A 26,124-nucleotide genomic window follows, 5' to 3' on the forward strand; every position below is an offset into this window, starting at 1 on the left:
AACTGTGGTGTTAGACAAGACTTCAGTGAATATTCATTGGAAGGACTGATGCTGAAGCTGAAACTCCAGTACTTTGGCTACCTGATGTGAAAAACCAACTCACTGGAAAAGACCCTGATGCTGGGAAAGATTGTGGGCAGGAGGAGAAGAGGACGACAGAGGATGAGATGGTTGGATGGCATTTCCAACTCAATGGACATGAGTTTGAGTAGGCTCCGAGAGTTGATGATGGACAGGGAGGCTTGCCGTGCTACAGTCCATGGGGTTGCAAAGAGTCAGACATGACTGAGTGACGGAACTGAACTTAAATAGAAAAAAACTTAAAGAGAAAGAGAGAGAAGGATCACAAGAAAGGGCAGGAATGAAGGATCACAAGGCAGGAATGAAGCTGCTACTAAGACTGCACTTTTTAAAACAAACCAATATTTTTATTCATTCCAAAATTTCACTCTGTAAAGGCAACTTGGAAAAGGGAAATCTTAGCTTAGGGGTAAAACAGCATTTTTGAAGGAAAATGGGGGCTTGGATCAAGTGCCAACAGCAGGCAAGTGCTAGGTCATGCCACTGGCAGGGAAGAGGTGTCAATACTGCCTCTGCAAACAGCAGCTTCAAAACTGCTCCTCATGGTCCAGTGGTTAAGATTCCATGCTTCCACTGCAAGGGACACAGGTTCAATCCCTGGTCAGGGACCTAAGATCGCCACATGATGAGGCCAAAAAACTGCTCCTGATGTTGGTTAAGGGCTAAAACAATTGGACAACCAAGCTGTCTGCTGTGATCAGACAAACTGTAGAGTGCTGTTCCAAGCTCTGACTGGGTTTTGACAACAGTGCAGCAGGTAACGTGACTGCCTTCATCACCCTGTCTCCTGACATCACATCAACGAGCACAGAAGAATAAACTATGGCAGGGCTTTCAAAGGAAGGTAAGTTCTATGATGAGAGACTACCCCAGGGAATCTGAATTAGACGCAGTCAAGCACAGCTCATCTCCGAAGTGACAGTTAAAGTGAAAGTGAAGTCACTCAGTTGTGTCCAACTCTTTGTGACCCCATGGACTACAGCCTACCAGGCTCCTCTGTCCATGGGATTTTCCAGGCAAGAATATTGGAGTGGGTTGCCATTTCCTTCTCCAGGAGATCTTCCTGACCCAGGGATTGCACCCTGGTCTCCACATTGTAGGCAGATGCTTTACCTTCTGAGCCACCAGGGAAGATTGACAGTTAAGCAGAGAGACCTAAAGAATGCATGGGAATAAATTATGTGAAGAATGGAGAAACAACTTTTTCAGATGGTAGAGAGAGCAGGTGCAAATATCTTTCAGCCAAAGGGACTTCCCTGATGGTCCAATGGTTAAGAATCCGCCTTCCAATGCAGGGCACAAGGGTCACAGATTCAATCCCTAGTCGGGGAATTAAGATCGCACACACTGCAGGGCAACTAAGCCTGAGCACCACAACTAGAGAAGCCTGCAAGCTCTCACGAAGACCCAGCACAGCCCCAAAAGAAAAAGATCCTTCAGCTAACGTGAGCTGAAAGGAGAGTGTGATGAGGGGAAGCAGACAGAGAAGAGGAGAGAAGCTCTGATTTATGCAGGGTTTTCTATATACGAGGAACTGGGTTAAGCCCTTTCTGTGCATCCATCCACTTAATCCTTATAAAAACTGTATGATGTGGTTACCAAAGGGGACAGTGGGGAGAGAGATAAATTAGGCATACAGGATTAACAGATACACGCTTCTATATGTAAAACAGACAAACAACAAAGATTTACTGTATAACACTGAGAACAATATTCAACATCTTTTAATAACCCATAACAGAAAAGAATTTGAATATATACCTATCAATATATTGATATATAACTGAATCACTTTGCTGTACACGTGAAACTAACAAAATATTGTAAATCAACAAAGGTTCAATAATAATAAGCCTCTATTAAGCCTCTAATGAGCTACTACTATTTTCCCATTTTATTTTAAAATTTATTTTCTTTAAAGATTTTTTTTCATGTGCACCATTTTTAAAGTCTTTATTGAGTTTGTTACAACATTACTTCTGTTTTATAGTTTTTGGCCATGAGGCATGTGGGATCTTAGTGCCCCAAGCAGTGATTGAACCCACATCCCCTGTACTGGAAGGGGGAGTCTTAACCCCTGGACCACTGGGTAAGTCTCCTATTTTCCCATTTTAAAGATAAACGAACTGAGGTAGGGAGAGACTAAGAGTTGTTTCCAGGGTCACACAGCAAGTAAGGAGAGGGATGGAGCATGAAACTCAAATATCTAACCATTAGACCAGCTTGCCTGTGGTAGAGCCAGCTAATGTAGAGCTTATTGGCCATGATAAAGTTTGTGGACTCGATTCTCAGTTCACTGAAGATGAGGACATTGGAGGGCAGGAGAGATGACTTGGGGATTCAGCAAAGAGGTTGTTGAGGCTGTCAAGGCAGCCAATGCCCCAGTAGATTGTTACTCAACTCACAGCAACAAGAAGATGAAATTAAAGACTTGGTCAGAAAAAGTATGACAGGTCTTGATGAACAGTTTCCAGAGTTAATTTTGCCCTGAGACAAAAATGGTCTAGAGAAAGCAAAATGCTAATAATTTAGATATAACATGATGAGGGGAAAAAAATCTGGAAAAGAAGAAAAGCCACAGTCTTATGGAAGATTATTTTAAAATATATGAATCACACAAAGAACTTTTGGTCATAGTACTTTAGAGAATAAAAATTAATAAAATACATAGCATCTAAAATAAGCAATTTAACATGTCTGTTTAAAATACAGATTATAACCATTGTTATTTTGACCCTCTCCAAACCAGTCAATCCTAAAGGAAATCAACCCTGAATATTCATTGGAAGGACTGATGCTGAAGCTCCAATTCTTTGGCTACCTGATGTGAAGAGCCGACTCATTGGAAAACACCCTGATGCTGGGAAAGATTGAGGGCAGGAGAAGTGGGAGACAGAGGATGAAATGGTTGTACAGCATCATTAATTCAATGGACATGAGTTTGAACAAACTCTGGGAGAGAGTGAAGGACAGGGAAGCCTGGCGTGCTGCAGTCCATGGGGTTGCAAAGAGTTGGACATGACTTAGAGACTGAACAACAACTGACTAAACTCACTGACCTGTGTCTACACACAGTTTCCTTTGAGAAGCATGTCTGAGGTTGGGAAGACAAGTGCCATCACTGCCAAGAAATAAATGATGAAACCCAGCACCAACCTCCCAGCGTGATCATGATGAAGAATTGAATCAGTGTTTGTAAAGCATTTAAAGTAGTGCCTGACACGGAGAAACAATTACTTATGTGTTAAATAAGTAACGGGTAGCCATTACTAAACCATCTATTGTTTCAAATTAATTAGAAGAGAATAGAAAATAGAATGCAGTAACCTCAGATATGCAGATGACACTACCCTTATGGCAGAAGGTGAAGAGGAACTCAAAAGCCTCTTGATGAAAGTGAAAAAGGAGAGTGAAAAGGTTGGTTTGAAGCTCAACATTCAGAAAACAAAGATCATGGCATCTGGTCCCATCACTTCATGGGACATAGATGGGAAAACAGTGGAAACAGTGTCAGACTTTATTTTTTTGGGCTCCAAAATCACTGCGGATGCTGATTGCAGCCATGAAATTAAAAGACGCTTACTCCTTGGAGGGAAAGTTATGACCAACCTAGATAGTATATTAAAAAGCAGAGACATTACTTTGCCAACAAAGGTCCGTCTAGTCAATGCTATGGTTTTTCCCGTGGTCATGTGTGGATGTGAGAGTTGGACTGTGAAGAAAGCTGATCGCCAAAGAATTGATGCTTTTGAACTGTGGTGCTGGAGAAGACTCTTGAGAGTCCCTTGGACTGCAAGGAGATCCAACCAGTCCATTCTAAAGGAGATCAGTCCTGGGTGTTCATTGGAAGGACTGATGCTAAAGTTGAAACTGCAATACTTTGGCCACCTCATGTGAAGAGTTGACTCACTGGGAAAGACTCTGATGCTGGGAAGGATTGGGGGCGGGAGGAGAAGGGGACGACCGAGAATGAGATGGCTGGATGGCATCACCGACTCGATGGACATGAGTTTGAGTGAACTCCGGGAGTTGGTGATGGACAGGGAGGCCTGGCATGCTGTGATTCATGGGGTCGCAAAGAGTCGGACACGACTGAGAGACTGAACTGAACTGAACTGAAACAGTGATTAAAGCTTGTTCAATTTTGGTTATAGTTACACTGCAACCCAGCATCCCATATAGCAGGAGAGGTCAAAAAGTTGGAGACAGAGTGTCACACTATAGAGCCTGATTCTTTAATTCGTAGATTTGCCTGTTCACATCACAAAGAAAAAAACTACTGCATGGATATACCCTATGTAGGCAGAGGCAGTTTGCACCAGCTGACAAGAGCCTGCAGTATGTACTGCTTCTCAATTCTGTGATCAGTGATACCACCATGGTATCTGGAAATTGGTCATGATGAGAATACTCACACTAGAAAAACTGGCAAATGCTATCCATAAGGACTTTTACCCCTCCTCAACCAGGAGAGACAGTTTAAATACTGACCAGCATACTACTATCTCTCTGCTCAAAACTGTATACAAGTTTTCGTAAAATAATAATAGTAATGAATTCAACCTATCATCACTTCTGCAGAATTTCATGGGCATACATTCTCAGCAGTGAGACAATGGTGATAAGTTTTTTTAAAAAAGGCATTGGATCCAGTAAATTCAATGCCCTCAATTCAGTTTCAGTTCCCTTCTAGACATTGCACAAATCTGAGAAGAAATATTAATAAACATATGATTTCTTAATTTTAGGAAATATGAAATTCTAAGAGAATTCTTTTGTCTGAGGACACAGCAGGAAGGCTTGGTAGTTTAAAGACCATCTTTCCCTCTATAGACTCATCTAACACTGGATAAGAACTGCTAAAAACATAAAATTATTGATTTTTTTAAACTCCATTTTTTAAGATTGTGAAAACTTTCTTAATATTCTAATCTTCAGTTTTTCATTTGAGATATTCTGGTCCTTCTCTTTGATAGGTGTTTATATCAGAGAATGTAATTTAATTAACAATATATAAATTGAAAAATTATTTTCTAATTTAATTAATATATATTAAGTATAATATACACTATAATAATAAATTATATTAATTATGCTAATAAAATAATAAACACATAATATAATATGCACTGTGCATGTGTGTGTCTGTGTGTGTTTTCAGTCATGTCCAACTCTTTGCAACCCCATTGACTGTAGCCCACCAGGCTCCTCTGTCTATGGGATTTCCCAGGCAAGAATACTGGCATGGATTGTGATTTCCTACTCCAGAGGATCTTTCCAGCCCAGAGAGCCAGCCTTAGCCTCTAGTTTCTCCTGCATTGGCAGGCAGATTCTTTATCACTAGCAAGCACCCCTGGGGAAGCCATATAATACACATTAATATACAGTAAATATTAAATAATTCTAGATTTTGAAATGGTTTGATATTCCTCTACTAGTTAAGTGCTTGGATATAGACCAGAGCTAGAAACCCAGGCTCTAGAATAGAGCCTGAGCCCATTCTGGGTGACAAAAAACGGACACACGTGGGAATGAGCCTGATTCCTTGCCTTAAGAACGCTTAGCTTTAACTATATGTATTTGTTAGTGTTTTTTAGAAACCTGCTATTGCACCCACTTGTCTGTCCGTGCATGCTCAACCACATCTGACTTTTTGCAACCCCGTGGACTGTAGCCAGACAGGCTACTCTGTCCATGGAATTTTTCAGACAAGAATACTGGAGTGGGTTGCCATTTTCTCCACCAGGGGATCTTCCTGACCCAGGGCTGGAACCCTGGTCTCCTGCATTGGCAGTTGGTTCTTTACCTAATGAGCCATCGGGGAAGCCCCACTAAATGGTGAGCTCCATGCAAAGGGGACTCTGTCTGCTTTCGCCACCTCTCCCTTTCACCTCATCACTGTAACCCCAGCAGCTAGTGGAGTGCCTGGTATGGACCAGATCCTCCATAAAAATTTGCTGCATTAACGGTAGGAGGAACTTCTGATACGAAGTTCTATAAGCATGAGGGCACCATGGGCATTCTGGTGGGGAAAAAAAAAGTCTGCACTAAGGGAAGGAAGCCCAACCATCAAAGCTAGGCTGAATAATAACCCCTTCCCCATGATCCCACCTCCTCCATGATCTCAATCGTCTCACATCACAGGAAAACTTGCAAGTCCTGCATGTGGTCTTCCACTCAGGTAGCTCTCTGCCTCCGGGTCCTAAAGACAGCCCCTGAAGCAAGATGAAAAGCTTTGGAAGGCATTTGGAATTCCTGGCAGCGCAGCCTGGGTACCTTCCGGCAACCGTGGCCGCCAGAGAACATGCGCATGCGTGGTGTGAGCTCACCCAGCCTCTAGGACCCCGCGAAGGTGGCGGGGACTCATTTTCCAAAGCCTCCCAGGCACCAGCAGTGACAGGAGTGACCGAGCACGGGCAGACGTGCCAATGAGTGATTCCAAGAAGAGTTTGTGAGTTCATAGGAAGCAGCCTTTACAACACCCACTCCACCCTAAACAACAGAGTCTGAGCAAACTGGTGTCACTACTAATGTATACATGACTTAAAAGGCTCTCTGGCTATCAGCTCCACAACCTGTCACTCTCTTCAATCCTGTGCAAGGAAATTTAGATGCCAAAAATCCATGACCTAGCCCTTTAATTTCTAGCTGGGGTCTTAAATTTTTGTTGCTGTTATAAAGTACTGCATGTTGGACTTGCTTCCACACAGGGGGCTTAGGTTCTATCCCTGGTGGGGAACTAAGATTCCGCATGCCCTGTAGCCAAAAAGATAAAATAAAGTCAGGTGAAAAAAAAATAAAGTATTGCCTGCTGAATTCTTTATGTTCTCTTTCTCTTACCAGACCATGAAAATGTTTATTTTGAAAATATCTTGCAATTCTCAAAAACTGCATTTTATATATTAAAAATGTTCATACATTTTACTTCCTTCCTAGAGAAAAAAAATAACAGCTAAATGCCAAATTGCTACAATCACGTAAAGCTGTCCTACTCAAAGGGAGTCAGCTCAGACCTGAGAGCACCTGACGCCCCATGTCGTTTGGCACAGGGACCACGGCAGTCTAGTTTCTGGCCCGGTCTGCGCTGACCTAATCCTGACAGCTGGTGCTTCATTAGAAGTTATAAATCAGAAACTCTACCCTTCTCTCACCCCCGGTCTGGTAAATGGCTACTTGTTTCTTGAGAAGGGGGGTAAAAATCCTAGAGCTGACATACTTTTCTGAAACTTCCTTCTTCTAAACAGCAAAGGGACAGTATAAAAGGAAATGCCCCCCTCCCCTTCTTGGCATGGCCGCGGACTCAGTGTTCCTCTTATGTACTCTTTAACCACATTGCAAAACACATTATGGAAACCAGTGTGCACACTGGGTTCAGACTGTGTGATAAGCTTTTTCTTAAAAAGAAGCAAAGGGGAACTCGAGATGCCATTCATTTTATTCAGAGAAAAGCAGTGTCCTTTTTTTTTTTTTATTTAATTTCTTTTCCCATCTTTAACATGCTATTTGGTTATGGAGTGATAAGTTCCATTTCAAAGAAATCTGGAAAGGAGATTCCTTTCAGAATTTGGATTTTTATCTCTTGGCTTTTAACTTGCTATTGGTCTCAGTTCCTGATACTTTCTATGGTCAAAGACTCTCAATCAGGGTGGGCATCAGAAGTGCTTGGAGAACTTTAAATAAATTACATATGCCAGCCTTAAAACCGTGCATATCCTTTGAGCGTGAAATTGCACACGGAGGCATTTCACTTGAGAAATAATCATCTGTGCTGCTGAAGTGCCTGAAGCACTTGGTCCAAGTCTCTGGGTATTAAAGAGACTACACAGAAGGAACTGGAATACAGCCACTGAGAGCAGATTTATTTGAAAACCTTACACTGCCAACATCATACCAGGCACCTCTTACTGATGTGACAGTGGAAACCACCTCCTCTGCAGGGCTATGATGTTTTCCACTCAAATAGCCTGTTGATCTCACTTCTAGCAAGTCACGTCTGACTCTGCAGACACCCCTCATGGAGCCAAACCATCTTGCCACCCCACTGGTACAATCCCCTGTGGCCCCTCTGTGTTTGTCCTCATGAGAAGCCAGTCCATAATAGCCCCTCTCTTCTGGCTAGGGCTGTTACCAAGGAGTCTGGGCATGTGCGATGCTCAGGGTCTTCTAAGGACAGTGTCTATGGTCATCATACTGATATCATTTGGCTGCCGTCCAGCAGCAGTTAACTCTCTCTGTCTCCAGCCTCTGCTGAGATAGACACATCATGGAGTGAGCGGCTGCTGACTCCTGTACATGGCAGAGGGTCCCCACAAACAGAGACCCCCTGTGCCATCCGCACAGCTGTGACCTAACTGGGCACGTCTCCCCTGCCCAGCTCAAACACACAGCATCTTATTCATTTTAACCATATCCTTGTCCTTTTGTTCTCAACCCTTTCACTTCTGAAAAAGTCATAACAATAATGTTTGTAGTAGCTGAAAACTAGGAGGGGACTTCCCTGGTGGCACAGTGGATAAGAATCCGCCTGCCAATGTAGGGAACACAGGTTCAGTACCTGGTCCGGGAAGATTTCAAATGCCATGGAGCAACTAAGCCTGTGTGCCACAACTGCTGAAGCCCACACACTCCAGAGGTTATTCAACAGTCTAGACCAACAAATGAGACCATGGGAGATACATCTTGGGTCTAGTTTAAAAATGGGAGAGAGAATAACACGGAAGGAAGAAGAGAGATGAAGTCCAGGCACTAAGAGGTTGGGACCAAGCTAGCAAAATTCAGACAAAATTAAAGTGTGCTCATTTGTACTCACATATTAGTAATAGCCATTCCCTGGTGGCTCAAACAGTAAAGAATCTGCCTGCCACGCAGGAGACCTGCGTTTGATCCCTGGGTCTGGAAGATCCTCTGAAGAAAGGAATGGCTACCTACTACAGTATTCTTGCCTGGAGAATTCCATGGACAGAGGAGCCTGGTGGGCTACAGTCCATGGGGTCACAAAGAGTGGAACACAACCGAGTGACCAACATTAGTAAGAGCAGGAGACATGCAGGCTATATCTTGTATTCTTATTGTTTGCTCACATGACTAGGACTTGACACTATTAGGTGCCATGGGCACCTGTGACATTACATGCCTTGGAGATCTGTGTTCCAGAAAATATTCCCAACTGAGCTACAATCTATGGGAAATGACCCACTTAGACATTGTAACTTGGTAATTACTTGATACTTTGGCATTTCAACTGGTAATAGGAAGTTAGCAGAAAGGATCCCTTGGGCCAGTGAAGATTGGTTTAACCATATGTCAAATATAGAGCTTTTATTATTGTTAAAATTTAGAAAAAGAAAAGCTAAATGAAGATCAAATTTTGGTGGCTTGGAATTAAAGAGTTAAGACAGTTGGGGACACAGATGTATAGAACAGTCTTTGGGACTCTGTGGGAGAGGGTGAGGGTGGGATGGTTTGGGAGAATGGCATTGAAACATGTATATTATCATATGTGAAACGAATCGCCAGTTCAGGGTCGATGCATGTTATAGGATGCTCGGGGCTGGTATGCGGGGATGACCCAGAGGGAGGATTAGGGGAGGAGGGAGGTGGGTGGGGGGTTCGGGAGGGGGAACTCATGTACACCCGGGGCAGATTCATGTCAATGTATGGCAAAACCAACCAATATAATATTGTAAAATAATTAACCTCCAATAAAAATAAAAATTAAAAAAAAATAAAAAATAAAAATAAATAAAAATAAAGAAGTGCCATGGCAAAAAAAAAAAAAAAAAAACAACAGTTGGGGAGGTGGAAAGGGATAGAGTGGGAGTGTGGGGTTAGCAGATGCAAACTAGTATATATAGAATGGTTAACACCAAGGTCCTACCGTATAGCACAAGGAACTATATTCAATATCTTGTGATAAATCATAATGGAAAGAATATATAAAAAAGAATGTTTCTATATGTACAACTGAATCATTTTGCTGTACAGCAGAAATTAACACAACATTGTAGATCACCTATACTTCAGTAAATAAATATACTGATGCAACAACAACCAAAGATAATTAGGCTAGTGCAAGAGTATCCATTAAGCCCAAGCTTTGTAGAATACCTTAGTTTCATCTAGCACAAGGTGAAAACTGTGACAACTGGTGTGTATGCCTTTCAAACTATCTGGAGAGAGCAAAGAACAGAATATATTTTCTTTACCAACACTTCCTAAGGAAGTCAGATTAGTCTGAACTCTCTCCCACATCCCTATCCTACCACTTCCATGCTAAGGTAGCATATGCAGTGAAACCATATTTATGCTTATGTTCAGACTGATGTTTTATAATTTATGTTTATGAATTTACATATTCATATTCCAGAGGATAAATGAGAATACCCCATTGATTCAAAATTCATACAATTGATTTTATTAGTAGCCTGTTAAAATGAGCATAGGAGACTATTTGAGTTCAAATTTTACGTAAAAATTAAGTATATTTATAATTAATATTTATGAAAGTATTTTGAAAGAATAATAGTTTTTTAAGTGTGACTTCATTAAAGAATGGAGCTACTTAACTAGACATTAACCCGCCTAAGTTTGAGCAGAGAAGAGTTCAAGAAAGAGGCTCTTCAACTAAGAAACAGCAATTGGACAAGATGTTCTAGAGTCTTCTCCCCAGGACTGACTTCTTCCTTGGGGTTCTCTTATTTTGATTCTTTTTTCAGCATTACTTCTGAATACAAGGAAAATTTCCCTTTAAAAAACCAATTCATCACTTAAAATATAAAATGCCAATAACTTATGCTCAAAAATATATACGTTCAATTAAAAAAAATAATTCTCACTAAAAACTTAGAAAGTTCACATTCACATGGAAAATACAGACTGATTAAAAACAGTCCAATTTCAAAGGAGGCTTGTGTCCTTAAGGAGTCTAGAAAAGTAGTTAAGGATTTGACAATTCTCAAACCACCTAAGTTTAAGACAAAACACTCAGTTCTGGAAGGCAGGTATACCTTGGGAGTACCTTTTCCTCCACAGACTCATTGGCTGCCACTGTCATCTTCTCTGCCTTATCACCTGGGTGTTATTTTAAACATAATAGCCTCTCATCCCCCACCAAAGGACAAAGTGCAAAATATGAAGCTCAGAGTCTCAGATTTCATGGTGGCCTCCAATTCAGTTCTGCTTTTCAAACTGAGAGCAAGAGTGGCTAGAGGGGTGGTGGCTCACTCTCCCATAAGGAAGGGGTGGTGGCTCACCCCTCAGTCATAAGAAATGACTGTCTAGTGTTTTAGTTCCTGGTTGTAGTAGTCACCTTATTACCCCGAAGCATTCTCCTATGACTCACTCAATTTACCCCCATCTATCAGTCAGGGAGTGATGAACAAAACGTACCACTTTCAAATGCAAAATCTCTGCCATCCAATAACCATACCATGCAAATATTGTACATCGAACACAGATACTGTCACATAAAACTACAGTGGAGGGGACTTATGACTGACCAAACAAAATATTCAATTAACAAAATACTTTATGAAAAAGGCCAATTGATTTTTAGTTTCAACTATTCCCTTTGTAAAAATGTGGCATATCTTGGTAATCTTCAGCATTTTGACAATTCACAATTATAAAGCAACTAAATTTTAAAAAACACATAAATCTCCAGGAAATATCTGCAGTAGTCATTTTAATTCCCATATCAAAAGTATCCAGACTAAAAAATGTGTTAGTCACTCAGTTGTATCCAGACCTAACTCCTTATTTATTCATCTAAACTTAAGGTTTTGAGATAGTTCCTAAAATACAAATGTATAATAATTTACTTAGGTAATTTTCTTGTTAGAGTAAACATTAAAGATTTAGTAGTCAATATTTAGTAAGTTTATTCATTTATAAGTACTATCAGAATCAAAAAAAGAAAAGAACTGTATAGCTAGCAAAGGTTTAAAAATAATTATATTTAGATATCTTCATTTGTAATCTTCTAACTACAATGTTAGCTCTTAAAAAATATCATGAAACATGTCAACAGATAACAGAATGGGAGAAAGTTGAATTATATGTCAAACCTTTAAAAAATATTTGTATTTAAAAGAATACTTACTCTTTTGCCTCCCTCTAAGAGGATATATCCTGAGTTTTTCAATAATATCAACCACAATCAAGCAAGTCAGAACTAGGGAGACTGGCAGGTCAGGTAACATATCCGGTAAGATATCAGTGGAACCATTAACATTCTTTTGAACCTGTTTTCAGAAGACCATTAAGAAGCATTAAATTTTTGCACTGTCTTTGTTCACAGTTCTTTGAGGAGTCTGAAAGAAGTGCTAAATTAATTATACCTACATTTGCTAAAAGATTAGAAGCATGGTTTTCAGCTTTTTTAGGTGTTCAATCCCACAAAGTTTTGAACCATTTCTAAAGATGTCATTAGGATCCATGTTAATGGAAGACAGAACTCTATCAGTTAAACACAGAGTTCGGTAAATGTGCATTAAAATTTAACAGTAGGCTCCTGGAATAATGAAACAAGGAATCTCTCCCAATCCAACAGCTAAACAGAGCCTCTGTGAGTCCTAGCTCAAAGATGTAGGAAGACAAATATCAGAGTGTAGGATCTTCTAAGAAGAGAGATCTGGGTAAACCCAGCTAGGCTTTGGAGCACTTGCTTCATCAGTTTAAGGTCTCCACAAAAAAACCTATGGCATACATCAAGTTAACTTCAGTACATTAAGAGTTTTCAATACCTCTGAGGACAAGAATAAACCAAAGGTTACACCATTACCATTTCTATTCATACTGAAGTCCTAGCCAGTATAATGAAGGTGTTTAAGTATTAGGAAAAAAGAGAAGCAAAATGTCATTATTCATAGACTATATGATTGTAAATGGACAAATCTCCCCTAAAAGGATAAATTATTTGCTCATACCAAAACCGGAAGAGTTACAAAATAAGATTTTTAAAAATGATACCATTTATTATAACCTCAATAAAATTCCAACTTTTCTGTGGAAAATGACAAGCTGATTCTAAAATGAACATGGAGATTCCTTAAAAAACTAGGCATAAAGCCACCATATGACCCAGCAATCCCACTCCTAGGCATATACCCTGAGGAAACCAAAATTGAAAAAGATACATGTTCATTGCAGCACTATTGACAATAGCTAGAACATGGAAGCAACCTAGATGCCCATTGACACATGAATGGATAAAGAAGCTGTGGTACATATACACAGTGGAATATTACTCAGCCATAAAAATGAATGCTTTTGAGTCAGTTCTAATGAGGTGGATGAACCTACTGCCTATTATACAGAGTGAAGTAAATCAGAAAGAGAAAGATAAATATTGTATACTAACAAATATATATGGAATCTAGAAAGATGGTACTGATGAATTTATTTTCAGGGCAGCAATGGAGAGACATAGAGAACAGACTTATGGACAAGGGAGGGGAGAGGAAGAAGGAGAGGGTGAGATGTATGGAGAGAATAACATGGAAACTTACATTACCATATGTAAAATAGATAGGATTGCTGTATGGCTCAAGGAACTCAAACAGGGACTCTGTAACAACCTAGAGGGGTGGGATGGGGAGGAAGATGGGGAGGAGGTTCAAAAGGGAGGGGACATATGTATACTTGTGGCTGATTCATGTTGATATTTGGCAGAAAACAACAAAATTCTGTAAATCAATTATCTTTCAATTTTAAAAAGTGGGAAAAAAAAGAGAAAATAAAAAGAGCAAGACATTCTAGAAGAAAAGGAAAACAGGAAGGTTTACTCTTCTGGATATAAAGAGCTATTATAAACATGCAAGAATTAAGATAATGTAGTGTTGGCACAGGAATAGAAAAGTAGGCCGTGGAACAGAACAGAAAGCTCAGAATAGACTATGGACACACACATCTGATTTATTAACTACAGAGAAATGTGACAAGGACAGACATTTTAATAAATGGTGCTCAGTCTATTAGCTATTATTTGGGGGAAAAAAATCCCTTACTGCACAACACACACAAAAATTAGTTATGGGTAGACTGTGAAGTTCAAAGAGAATTTCAAAATGTTATATAGGAGACTATCTTTAGGACTTTAAGGTTCAGATTCACAATATGACAAAATTGTTTCAAACAAGTAACCAAAAGAAAATACAGCAAATAAAATGACGTAGTGGACTATTTTAAAATTAAAAGCTTCTCTCCATCAAAATATACAATTAAGAGCATGAAGTCACAGAATGAGAAGATGTTTGCAATACATAAAATCAACAAAGAGCATGAAATCTGAATATATAAATAATTCCTCCAAATCGATTTTTAAAAGATAAGCAACACATTAGGGAAAAAAATGGAATGAAAAATATGCTCAATCTCATTAATTATTGGGGAAATGAAATTGAAAACTATAATGAAATTCAAGAATATTCTCGCCAGAATGGTTAAAATAAAAAGGCTGACAACGCAAGTGCTACTGAGGATGGGGAACACAAAGACTGCTCATTCTCTGCTAGTGGAAGTCTAAATTAATATAATCTCTTTGAAAAACTGACACTGTTAGTTATAATTGAGTACTTGAACATCTTGTGATCCATCAGTTCTACTCCTGCACATTTAACCAACCCAAGTGCTTATATATGGCACCAAGAGACATGTTTAAGGATGTTCACAGCAGCAAACACTGGAAACTGAAATGACCCTCAAGAGTATAACTGACGGGAGTTCCCTGGCAGTCAAGTGGTTAGGATTCCAGACTTCCACTGCTACAGTCCAGGTTCAGTCCCTGGGCAGGGAACCGAGATCCCACTAGCCAGGTGGCGTGGCCAAAAAATAAAATAACATAGAGTAGAACTGATAGAGTGTGATATATTTGTAAAATGAAATACTGTACAGGAATAAAAAATGAAAATGAATGAACTACATCTAAACAGAAAAAGTAGAATAGACCATATTTTGAATAAAATATACACAGACAGACAGAAAGATCATAGATAGACAACAATTTGATTTCCTTTTATAAAGCTTTCAAAAACAGATAAACTAACCTGTGATATTAGAAGTAAGGTAAAAGTGACCTGTGGGATAGAAGGAAAGGTAGCCAACAGAGATGGCCTTTAGGGAGCTGGCGAAGTTCTATTTTTTGAACTGAGTAATGTTTCCACAGGGGCTTCCTTTGTAGTATTCTATTAATATTGTCTATATTGTGTGAACTTTTCGTTTGTGTGTTACACCTCAGTGAAAAATAAGAAAAACGTAAACAAAAATATGCAAGAGTAGGTGAAACATAATGAGAAAGTTGGCCCGAAAGGGCAAACCATAGACAGTGCATCACTGTGACAGCAGTGTTCCTTGAAAGGTCGTACCCTGAATTTCTGAAGCTCATAGGAACCTCCCAAGTGCTTTACAAGGTCACTGGTGGGGAAGGAAGAGAAAATGACAAATCAAGATGAAAATATTTGTGTGTTGCCGTTTGATGCAACGTCCATCTCTGTAGCCTTCTGAGGATATTCTGTGTGTTCATATAATGTCCTAATGCTGCATCTAGGACACGTTCCAAAGTCATGTAATTTCTAATGATGTCATCCATTACCTGGTATACATCTCTCTCAAGCACTAAGCAGACCTACTCTTACTGCCTGTTTTTTTGCTCTCTACCATCAGTTAAAAAATTACTGAAGGCTGTGTGATTTGCTGTCGCTTCAGTTGTGTCCAACTCTTTGCGACCCCATGGACTGTAGCCCACCAGGCTCCTCTGTCCATGGAATTCTCCAGGCAAGAATACTAGAGTGGATTACCATTCCCTTCTCCAGGGGATCTACCTGACTTAGAGATCAAACCCACGTCTCCTGAGGCTCCTGCACTGCAGGCAGATTTTTTACTGCTGAGCCACCAGGGTAGCTCACTGAAGGCTAGAGACTGTCAAATTTTCTGAGTGCTCTAGCCTCAGGATCTAATTTCATGTAATATGCACTTAATGACTATCTACTCAACGTGTAAATGAAAATTTTATTAATAAATTTAAATATTACATCTTTCAAGCACTTTACAAATAATAAGATTAGCAGGGCATTCTGCTTTGAACTATCTAGGTAATAAGAGTTCTCACAGCCTGAAAGCTGTATCTATAATATTCCTGTCCTGCAGACACCCATCCATCAGAGTCCCTTGGGAGCTGCCTTTGGTTGAAACATAAATTCAAATTTATTTTTAAAAAAACATCACATACAAATTATTTGGCAACAGATATCTTATCAAAGGTCTTATGTGAGTGGTTGTTCCCTGAGATACTGTTCTATTCTCTTTAGAACCAAGAACACTCATGAAAAACATCAGGTTAGAAGAAACAGAATGTGGATCTTCTCTCAAATTCCCTGCTTTTTCATTATTTTCAAGTGACATTCCTTTCTCCCCACCCCTCTGCACAAACACAGTAGATTTTAAAAAAGTGGCTGTTAGACCTTCCTCCACAATAACAGAGATAACAATGATCTAAGACTGGAGAAAATCAACTTTAAGAAACTTGTTGGGCATACCATTCTGTGAAATTTTAAGAACAGGGGGACGTTCTAAAATCTCAAAATCTTACAGGCAGGAGAAGAAATCAAAATTCCATACCTCAGTCACTGCTATAGAAAAGCTGAAGCTGGGAAGCGTGGTGAGTACTACACACATCATCATAACAGGTCTCCTAGCAAAGGAGAAAAAATAAGCAAAAGCAATAATGTACAAGATCAACAGTTCCTGTTACATTTTGCCAATTGTGCAGTTCCTGCACTCCTTTATAGTTTTTCTAAGAAGCCACTGCTTCCCTATTTCCATTTCCCAAATGTTTGAGTATGGCAAAGGGGAACACACAAAAAGCCAGGATGTTTTTCTAGAATAAGAGGGTGAAAGGTTTCCAAATAATTAACAAACCATCGATGTTACAAGCATCACAGTGCAAGACAAATGACATTCAGTATTTTTATAATTCATTCATTAGAATCCTGTCCAACACGTCACGCTCTGGTGACCAGCTGAAAAAAATAGAACAGCATGACTCTCTCTAGGGATACTATACCCCATGCTGCAAAACTGATCTTTCAAAAAATAAATTAGAAACCATATACCATTAGTTAAAGGTGACAAAGTGAAAACATCTGGATTTTTCCTACCTGAGGGGGGACAATTTATATACATATATATATAAATATATATATAAATACATAAAAATCACATAGTTTTTCATATTTGTTTTTGGACCACCTTTTAAGCCTTGCCTGGAGAATTCCATGGACAGATCATGTGGTCACAAAGAGTCGGACACAACTGAGTGACTAACACTTTCACTTTTTAAGCCTTGCACGATCAAGCAATCAAACAATTAATGAGCTATAACATATAAATATTTTATTACAGAGAGAACTAACACATATATTTAGCATTATCAATTTACAGGAAGATACTGTAAAATACACTCAAATTTTTCTATAATGAGCTATTTACCTCCTCTATCCGTAGTTAAATTACGTTTAAAAACGTACTAATTACGTTTATAGGCTAGTGTGTGTTTAAGCACACAGTGTTGGAGTCTTTCAGAAGACTAAGAATTTCTGCCTGCCATGTCCCTCTACTCCAGCATCATCCTAGATTTTCTAGGTACAGACATAAGATAGGGGCGAGATAGCCCAACTCTCATAGCCAGAACCAGAACAGCCTGCTAAAACTAGAGTTATGATGAAATTTTAAAACTGGTAGCTTTGCCTCTTTCTCTGAGCCCAGATGGAGATTCCTGAAGCACTCAGGTCTCTGAGGCTGGTAAGGGCATTCAGAGTCCTCTTCTCAGCTTCACCTATAAGAGTACCTCAGGAATTATTCTGGCACCTCTTCTTTACCTGTGTTATTTGCCTTGATTATCTCAGCCAATCCCATCATTTAAACATCACCCACTCACCCAGGACTTGCAAACAGATTCTAGAATATATACAATGGCCTCTGTCTTGAGATCTGGAGTTGGACACACACCTATCTATTTGGTACCTCCACTGGATGTCACAACTCAGGCTTAACAGGCCTGAAAAGGAACCCATACTCATTCCAGTCATCATCCAATCCTACATGATTTACTGCCAAAGTGCATTTCAAATCATCTTCTGCTAACACAGTAGCTCACTCACTATCATCTCTTATCTGCAGTGCTTCGTAACCAGTTTCCTGTTAGTGTTTCTATTCTTGTCAAGCAATATTTTTCCCATAAAGCACATGTCTAATTTTGTAAATGTAAAACACATCTCAAAATTCTCCAAGCCAGGCTTCAGCAGTATGTCAACTGTGAACTCCCAGATGTTCAAGCAGGTTTTAGAAAAGGCAGAGGCACCAGAGATCAAATTGCCAACATCCGCTGGATCATGGAGAAAGCAAGAGAGTTTCAGAAAAACATCTATTTCTGCTTCATTGACTATGCCAAAGCCTTTGACTGTGTTGATCACAATAAACTGTGGAACATTCTGAAAGAGATGGGAATCCCAGACCACCTGACCTGCCTCTTGAGAAACCTGTATGCAGGTCAGGAAGCAACAGTTAGAACTGGACATGGAACAACAGACTGGTTCCAAATAGGAAAAGGAGTACGTCAAGGTTGTATATTGTCACCTTGCTTATTTAACTTATATGCAGAGTACATCATGAGGAACGCTGGGCTGGAAGAAGCACAAGCTGGAATCAAGATTGCTGGGAGAAATATCAATAATCTCAGATATGCAGATGACACTACCCTTATGGCAGAAAGTGAAGAGGAACTCAAAAGCCTCTTGATGAAAGTGAAAGAGGAGACTGAAAAGGTTGGCTTGAAGCTCAACATTCAGAAAACAAAGATCATGGCATCTGGTCCCATCACTTCATGGGAAATAGATGGAAAAACAGTGGAAACAGTGTCAGACTTTATTTTTTTGGGCTCCAAAATCACTGCAGACGCTGATTGCAGCCATGAAATTAAAAGACGCTTGCTCCTTGGAAGGAAAGTTATGACCAACCTTGATAGTATATTAAAAAGCAGAGACATTACTTTGCCAACAAAGGTCCGTCTAGTCAAGGCTATGGTTTTTCCCGTGGTCATGTATGGATGTGAGAGTTGGACTGTGAAGAAAGCTGATCGCTGAAGAATCGATGCTTTTAAACTGTGGTGTTGGAGAAGACTCTTGAGAGTCCCTTATACTGCAAGGAGATCCAACCAGTCCATTCTAAAGGAGATCAATCCTGGATGTTCATTGGAGGGACTGATGCTAAAGCTGAAGCTGCAATACTTTGGCTACCTCATGCGACGAGTTGACTCACTGGAAAAGACTCTGATGCTGGGAAAGGTTGGGGGCGGGAGGAGAAGGGGACGACGGAGAATGAGATGGCTGGATGGCATCACCGACTCTGTGGACATGAGTTTGAGTGTACTCCGGGAGTTGGTGATGGACAGGGAGGCCTGGCATGCTGTGATTCATGGGGTCGCGGAGAGTCGGACACGACTGAGCGACTGAACTGAACTGACTGAAAACACATCTTACTACTCAGCTCAAAATCACCAGGGCTGGGAGGAGTGGGGAATGGGGAGTTAATGTTTAATGGCTATAGAGCTTCAGTTTTTCCGAATGAAGAAGTTTCTGTGGATGGATGGTAGCACAGCAATGTGGATGTACTTAATGTCCATGAGCTCTACATTTAAAAATCATTAAGATGGTAAGTTTTATGATAGGTGTATTTTACCACAAAATATACTTATTTGTGGATTTAATAAATTTTCTAAAAAACTCCAGTGGATAAGTAAGTAAAATAAAATTGAAACCTAGCACCATTGTCTACATGTTCTCCATGATGTGGTTTCTCTTATTTCTTTTACTGTCTTCATTAGAATGATCTGCCCCTTCCCCAACATCCACTTAACCCCACCATACTAATGACATCTAATAACATACTAATAACATCTTGTTATTCTGTGATCATACCAACCTTGCCCCATTTGCCAGATTTACACTGGCTATTCTTTTCTGACAGGGAGTCTCTGGATGACAGACCTAGTCTAGATCATAGAGCTTTCATGTCTGACTCCTGTTTGCTATACCCAAGGTAAGTTCCATGGGACAAAGTACCTTGTCTGAGTTGTTCATTACTTTATCTCCAGCATTTAGAACAATATTTCCATATCATTTTGATACAATAAACTTTCTGGGAATCTTGTAAATCCTATGGACCCTACTCAGAATAGAATTTTTAAGTGCATAAAATACATAGACTTATACAACAAAGTAATGAGGCTGAAAGACAGTTATCCACAGTCTTTTAAAATTTTGATTTAGTAATTTACATACCTCAGAGTAGGAAATGGCAACCTACTCCAGTATTCTTTTCTGGAAAATCCCATGGACGGGGGAGCCTGGCAGGCTATAGTCCATGGGGCCGCAAAGAGTCAGACATGACTGAGCAACTGAGCACACAGGCAATATATACACCTAGCTAAGAACATATTGTCTTATTTTCTTTGACACACTCATATCCATATTGCAAAAGATGAGAGAGCACATTCTGGAGAAAACACTAAGGGTATGACTTGTGAATCCAATCAGCAATCACAGCAGAAACACTAACAGCTTGCACGGAAGGGTGACAGACAGGACAAAATGAAGAAAGACTGTGAGTCTTCCAGGATACCATAGGCAGGAAATGGGCTAATACAGAGCTGTGCCGTGCCATGTGCGCATGCTCAGTCCTGTTCAATTCCTTGAGACCCCGTAAACTGTAGCCCACAGCATGGCTCCTCTGACCATGAGATTTCCCACGCAAGAATACTGGAGTGGGCTGCCATTTCCTTCTCCAGAGGATCTTACCGACCCTAGGATTGAATCCACATATCCTGCATTGGCAGGTGGACTCTTTACCACTGAGCCATCTGGTAAGCCCAATACAGAGCCATTTGGCTGCAAAGATGTGCCATCACTAAGAAAAGGGAAGAATGACTCCGATGATGCCACAGAGGCCAGGGAAGCTGTCACTTCTACCATGGGCCCAGGGTTCCCTCCTCAGATGCAGAAAGCAGGCCTGCTGCCTGTGGCCCAGAGGGTGGAGCCCTCACTCTGATAGGTCCAGAGGACAGAGTGGCGGTTGTCAAGCACACACAGGGTGGTTGTCAAGCCTTAAACCTTAGAACTGCTGGCTAAAACCAACATACAGGCAGACCTTGTTTTGCTGCGTTTCGCATTACCATGCTTTGTAATAAATTGAAGGTTTATGGTATCATGTAGAGTACACTCAGACATTAACAAGTCAGCTAGCATCCCAAGGAGCTATCACGAAGAGTAAAAGGTCCAGAAATCACAGGACACAGAGAATAACTGATGGGACTTGGACACTGGAGAAAACTTCTTAGCAGACTAAATGGGATGTGGCTAAAATGGCTGTGATGAGCCCATCTTCAAATATTCGAAAAGCTTCAGTATAGACACAGTGAGCTCAGACAGGAAGTCACCTTTAGAGACACAATGTGAAGACTTGTCATCACACAAGCAACAGTTTATGAGAGCCGACGAGAGAGCTTGAAAAGCAATAAAAGGGGACATATGTATTCTTATAGCTTTATAGCTGAATCACTTTGCTGTACACCTGAAAATAACAGAACACTGTAAATCAACTATACTCCAATAATTTTTTTTTTAAAAAGGAAGAAAAAAGTGTCATGCTACTGAGAGTGACCATTACATGTGGCTAATTAATTGCTGGTAGCCATGCCAGCATAATTTCATAACAAGAACAGTACTCTGAAATTGGTGAGGTGTTGAATCACTGAAAATTGGCTGATTGATTGATTGATTGAAGCCAAAATTTTCTTTTTCTTCTTCTTTTAAAAAAATCTTTTAGCCCCACCATGCAGCATCTGGGATGTTAGTTCCCCAACCAGGGATTGAATATAGGCTCCCTGTGGTTACAGCATGGAGTCCAAACCACTGGACAGGGTATCCCAGAAGCCAAACTTTTCTATGCAAATTAAAATATGCAACCTCCAAATTAAAATGCTTGACACATAAAAAAGAAAAGTAATAAAAAGAGAAAATCAGGGGGCAATGGGTAGGGCTCCCAGCCATGGCCAAATTCATTGGCATCTAAGGCAGGGCATAGGAAGTGACATCTACAAAGAAGACAGGAAGGAAGCTACACATGGCAGAGTTTATTTCAATACAAGGAAATAAGGAAGACTATTCTCATAATTGCTTTCCAGGTGCCACTAGTGGTAAAGAATCCACCTGCCAATGCAAGAAATGCAAGAGATGTGGGTTCAACCCTTGGGTCAGGAAGATCCTCTGGAGAAGCAAATGGCAACCTACTCTAGTATTCTTGCCTGGAAAATTCCATGGACAGTGGAGCCTGGTGGGATACATCTATGGGACCCAAAGAGTTGGACACAACTGAGCGAGTGAGTACAACACAACACATTCTCATAATCAGAGACACAAAAAGTCATGAAGCTCCTTTAAAATCAGAAGTGGACTATCTGTATTGTGAGAAATAGTGTGATAGATGGACACTAAGGTGTCTTCAGCTTTCAGATGATTCCAACACTGAATTCTAAAAGCAAGGGGAAGAGTAGAGTTTTAGAGGTGGACCTGAAATGCAGGCAATATTTTTCAAGAAGGTTATTACTCTGTCAACAAGGACACGGAGGGGATGAGAGGGGCAGACAGGCAAAAGGCAAGGACAGCAGTTGGTGAAGGTCTCCAGAGCCCCAGGAGGTTCATAAAACGTTCTCTGTGCCTCCTTGAGCAAAAGCGACCAGAACAAGGGATCTGATGCTGGACGTGAATAGATCAAAAGTTGGCGAGCCATGCCAGAGACTCAAGTGCACAGTGGCCCTGGAAATCAGTGCCTGACTGGGGTGAGGAAAACAGTCATGAGAACAAGATGCTGAGTCGATAGAGATGAAAGAGGAAGAACTCATGGAATCTGGTGACTGCATATGCAGGAGAGAAAAGCAAAAGTGAATCCACTCCTGCGGACTGACTGGAGGTGGTGGGACAAGCAGAGAAAGCCTGCGGTCAAGGACAAGAAAATGATCAGTCTTGAGGTTTTCAGAAGATGACAGACAGACTGAGAGAAAGAGGGTTCTCTGGGAAGAAGTAACTGTTAAGCACCACTGGTTATCTCCTGGCAATTCACCCATGACCTTCCCGGAGGTGCTGGAAAGAGTGAGCTCTGCCTTCTCGGGTGAGCCGGTCACTCTTGCGTGTTGCTGTGCACTGTTAAGGTGCTCAGACTCGAGACAAATGGGGTTGGTCTTGACTCCCTACTTACTGGCCAGGTGGTCTTTTAACCTCTGTACCCCAATTTCCTCACTCAAAATGAACACTGTAAATGTTCTTCTTCATAAAAGAGAATTAACTAAAATAACACAGGCAGCCTGTTTACAACTCTTCTTGGTACACAGTAATTGTTCAATCAATATTTACTCTTATTTTACTATGATGACAACTAGAACTATTACTGCTATGACTTCCACTGCCACCAGAAACAAATCAACAGCAAATCTTGCAGTGTAAGTTAAGGATGTCAACAAAGGAAAATGTTCCAATTGGAGTCTTTCCAACTTGGCACTCCCCAGGATGGCTGACATGTCATGGTCTGAGGCAGGGGTCCCCAATCTCCAGGATCTAATGTCTGATGATCCGAGGTGGAGCTGATGTAATAATAATAGAAATAAAGTGCACAATAAATGTAATGTGCTTGAGCTTGAGTCATCACAAAACCATACCTGACGATCCTAGTCCATGGAAAAATTGTCTTCCATGAAACCGGTCCCTGGTGCCACAAAGGTTGGGAATGGATGACTAAAGGAATCATACTCTGCAAGACTCGATAGAATTCCTAAAATATCACCCCAATCCAGTCTTGGAACCCCCAAAAGTCTTCTAGGATTATCCTTCCCCAAGGTACCCTCTCCGAGGAAATCTACTTCAGTTTCAGGTTAGTCTGTAGCTCAATGGTTTCACCCATTCACTGATTAGTCTATAGCTCAATGGTTTCACCCATTCTGTGATATCCTAGGCAAAGTTTCCTCTTATTTACTGGGATATAAAATTTGGTGTGTTTATAAATAGTTTTCCTTCTTTTCCTCAAACCATGTCCCTAGTTTATTATAAATTATGACAGGCATCCCAAAAAAGAACAGTCATTCCAAAAGAATGAGGAAGTGTTTAACAAGAGTAAAAGGAAGAACACCAGATTAAAGTTCAGACTTTTGTTGGTTTAGAGTGTGTCCTAAACTTTCTGACCTTGTTTCCTCCTTTATAAAATGACAATTATATCCATTCCCTCAACTTTACAACACTGAGTGCAGGTTGAATGAGAAAATGAAACATAAAATCACACTCTAGTAGAGAACAGTCTGGTGGTTGCCAAGAGGGAGAGGACTGGGGGAGGACTGGATTGGGAATGTGGCATTAGCAGCTGCAAACTATTATATATAATACGAATAAACAACAAGGTCCTACTGTATACCACAAGGAACCATATTCAATATCCTGAGATAGAGACTTCCCTAGTAGTCCAGAGGCTAAGACTCCACACTCTCAGTGCAGGGGGCCCAAGTTGGATCCCTGGACAGGAAACTGGATCCTGCATGCTGCAATAATTGAAGATTTCACATGCCAGAACTAAGACCAGGGAGAGCCAAATTAAATAAAATATATATCCTGAAACAAACCATAATGGAAAAGAGTATAAAAATATGTATATATATGTATAATTGAATCACTTTGCTGTACAGCAGAAATTAACACAATATTATAAATCAGTCATGAAAAGTGAAAGTGTTAGTCACTCAGTCATGTCCAACTCTTTGCAACCCCATGGACTTTAGCCCCGCAGGCTCTTCTGTCCATGGAATTCTCCAGGCAAGAATACTGAAGTGGGTAGTCATTCCCTTCTCCAGGGGATCTTCCTGACCAGAGATCGAACCCAGGTCTCTCCTGCACTGCAGGCAGGTTCTTTACCATCTGAGCCACCATTCTTCAATTCTAAAAAATAAATAGAATCACGTTATGTATAGAATAGAATCACAAAATATAAGATATTCATCATTTCACTCTATTGACCTTCACTACTCTCAAAGGATAAAAGGAACCTAGAAGATTCTCTGGATACACAGAGTATCACTTCTAGAATTTTCTTCAGTTTTATCATCACTTCTCAGAGTAATTCTGAGGAATAAACCAGATCATGTTTTCAATAGAGATACTAAATTCAGCCTGAGATAACAACACTAACATTCACCGGGTCCTTACTATGGACTAGGCATTGTGCTCAGAAATTTTCATGCATAATCTTACTCAATTTCTTAAAACAACCCAATAAAGAAACTAGGTTGTCCCCATTTTGCTCATAAGAAAACTAAAACTTAAAGAATTTAAAGGATGATCTCACAATCAGGGCTGATGCTGGAATTTCAATTCAGGTCTGCACCCCTCAGCCGCAATGTCAGGAATTCACTAGCTGGATGACTCACTCTGTCTTGAATACCAGCCACACAGGACCCATGGCACCAGTGTGGATGTGCAGAGAGATTCTCAAATAGGCCCATCAACAATATAGCTGTGAAAGCTAAGAATCTATGATATCTCACATACACAACTATTTAAGTATTCTTCAAAAATAATTCATACTTTCAATTCCTAATTTCTGTAATAGCAATTATTTTTGCATCATCTTCCTCTAGAAATCAACTTATATGACACACACTATGTTACCACATATATTAAAATATTCTATACACATTTTGGGGGATCACATATAATATCCAAATACATATCTTTAGGGAAGATGTATCCTAATGACACTAGAAAAATTGCATTTTTTAAAAAAACATACTTAGCATTAAAAGTCAGAAAGAATATTTAAAAAGTTGCATAACATGGAAGAAACAACACAGAATCAGACCACTCTGGGCTCACAAATTCCAGCTCCACCAGTTATAAACTTTATCACTAGCCAAAGTTAATCACTTCTTCAAGTTTCCATTTCTTCATCTACACAACA

At 40.2% G+C, this 26,124-nt stretch overlaps 1 protein-coding gene across 2 annotated transcripts in view; it reads right to left on the reverse strand.

Moving 5' to 3' along the window:
• TMEM236 (transmembrane protein 236) overlaps window positions 1–26,124 on the reverse strand; it is a 46,687-nt gene that overhangs the window by 11,758 nt on the left and 8,805 nt on the right. The window contains exons 3-5 of one of the 2 annotated variants that reach the window (XM_088844059.1): window positions 20,415–25,106; window positions 16,696–16,768; window positions 12,182–12,323 (exon numbers count right to left, since the gene is read on the reverse strand). In XM_088844059.1, coding sequence (XP_088700185.1) covers window positions 12,182–12,323; window positions 16,696–16,768; window positions 20,415–20,467 — 268 coding nt within the window. In that variant the 5' untranslated portion in view covers window positions 20,468–25,106. The remainder of the gene's footprint in view (window positions 1–12,181; window positions 12,324–16,695; window positions 16,769–20,414; window positions 25,107–26,124) is intronic. The other variant, XM_055429492.2, reaches the window with a different exon arrangement.

This window comes from Moschus berezovskii, chromosome 15 (genome assembly GCF_049115385.1).
Source record: "Moschus berezovskii isolate FMDL1 chromosome 15, NW_MosBer_1.0, whole genome shotgun sequence".
In the NCBI taxonomy this organism is placed as follows: domain Eukaryota; kingdom Metazoa; phylum Chordata; class Mammalia; order Artiodactyla; family Moschidae; genus Moschus; species Moschus berezovskii.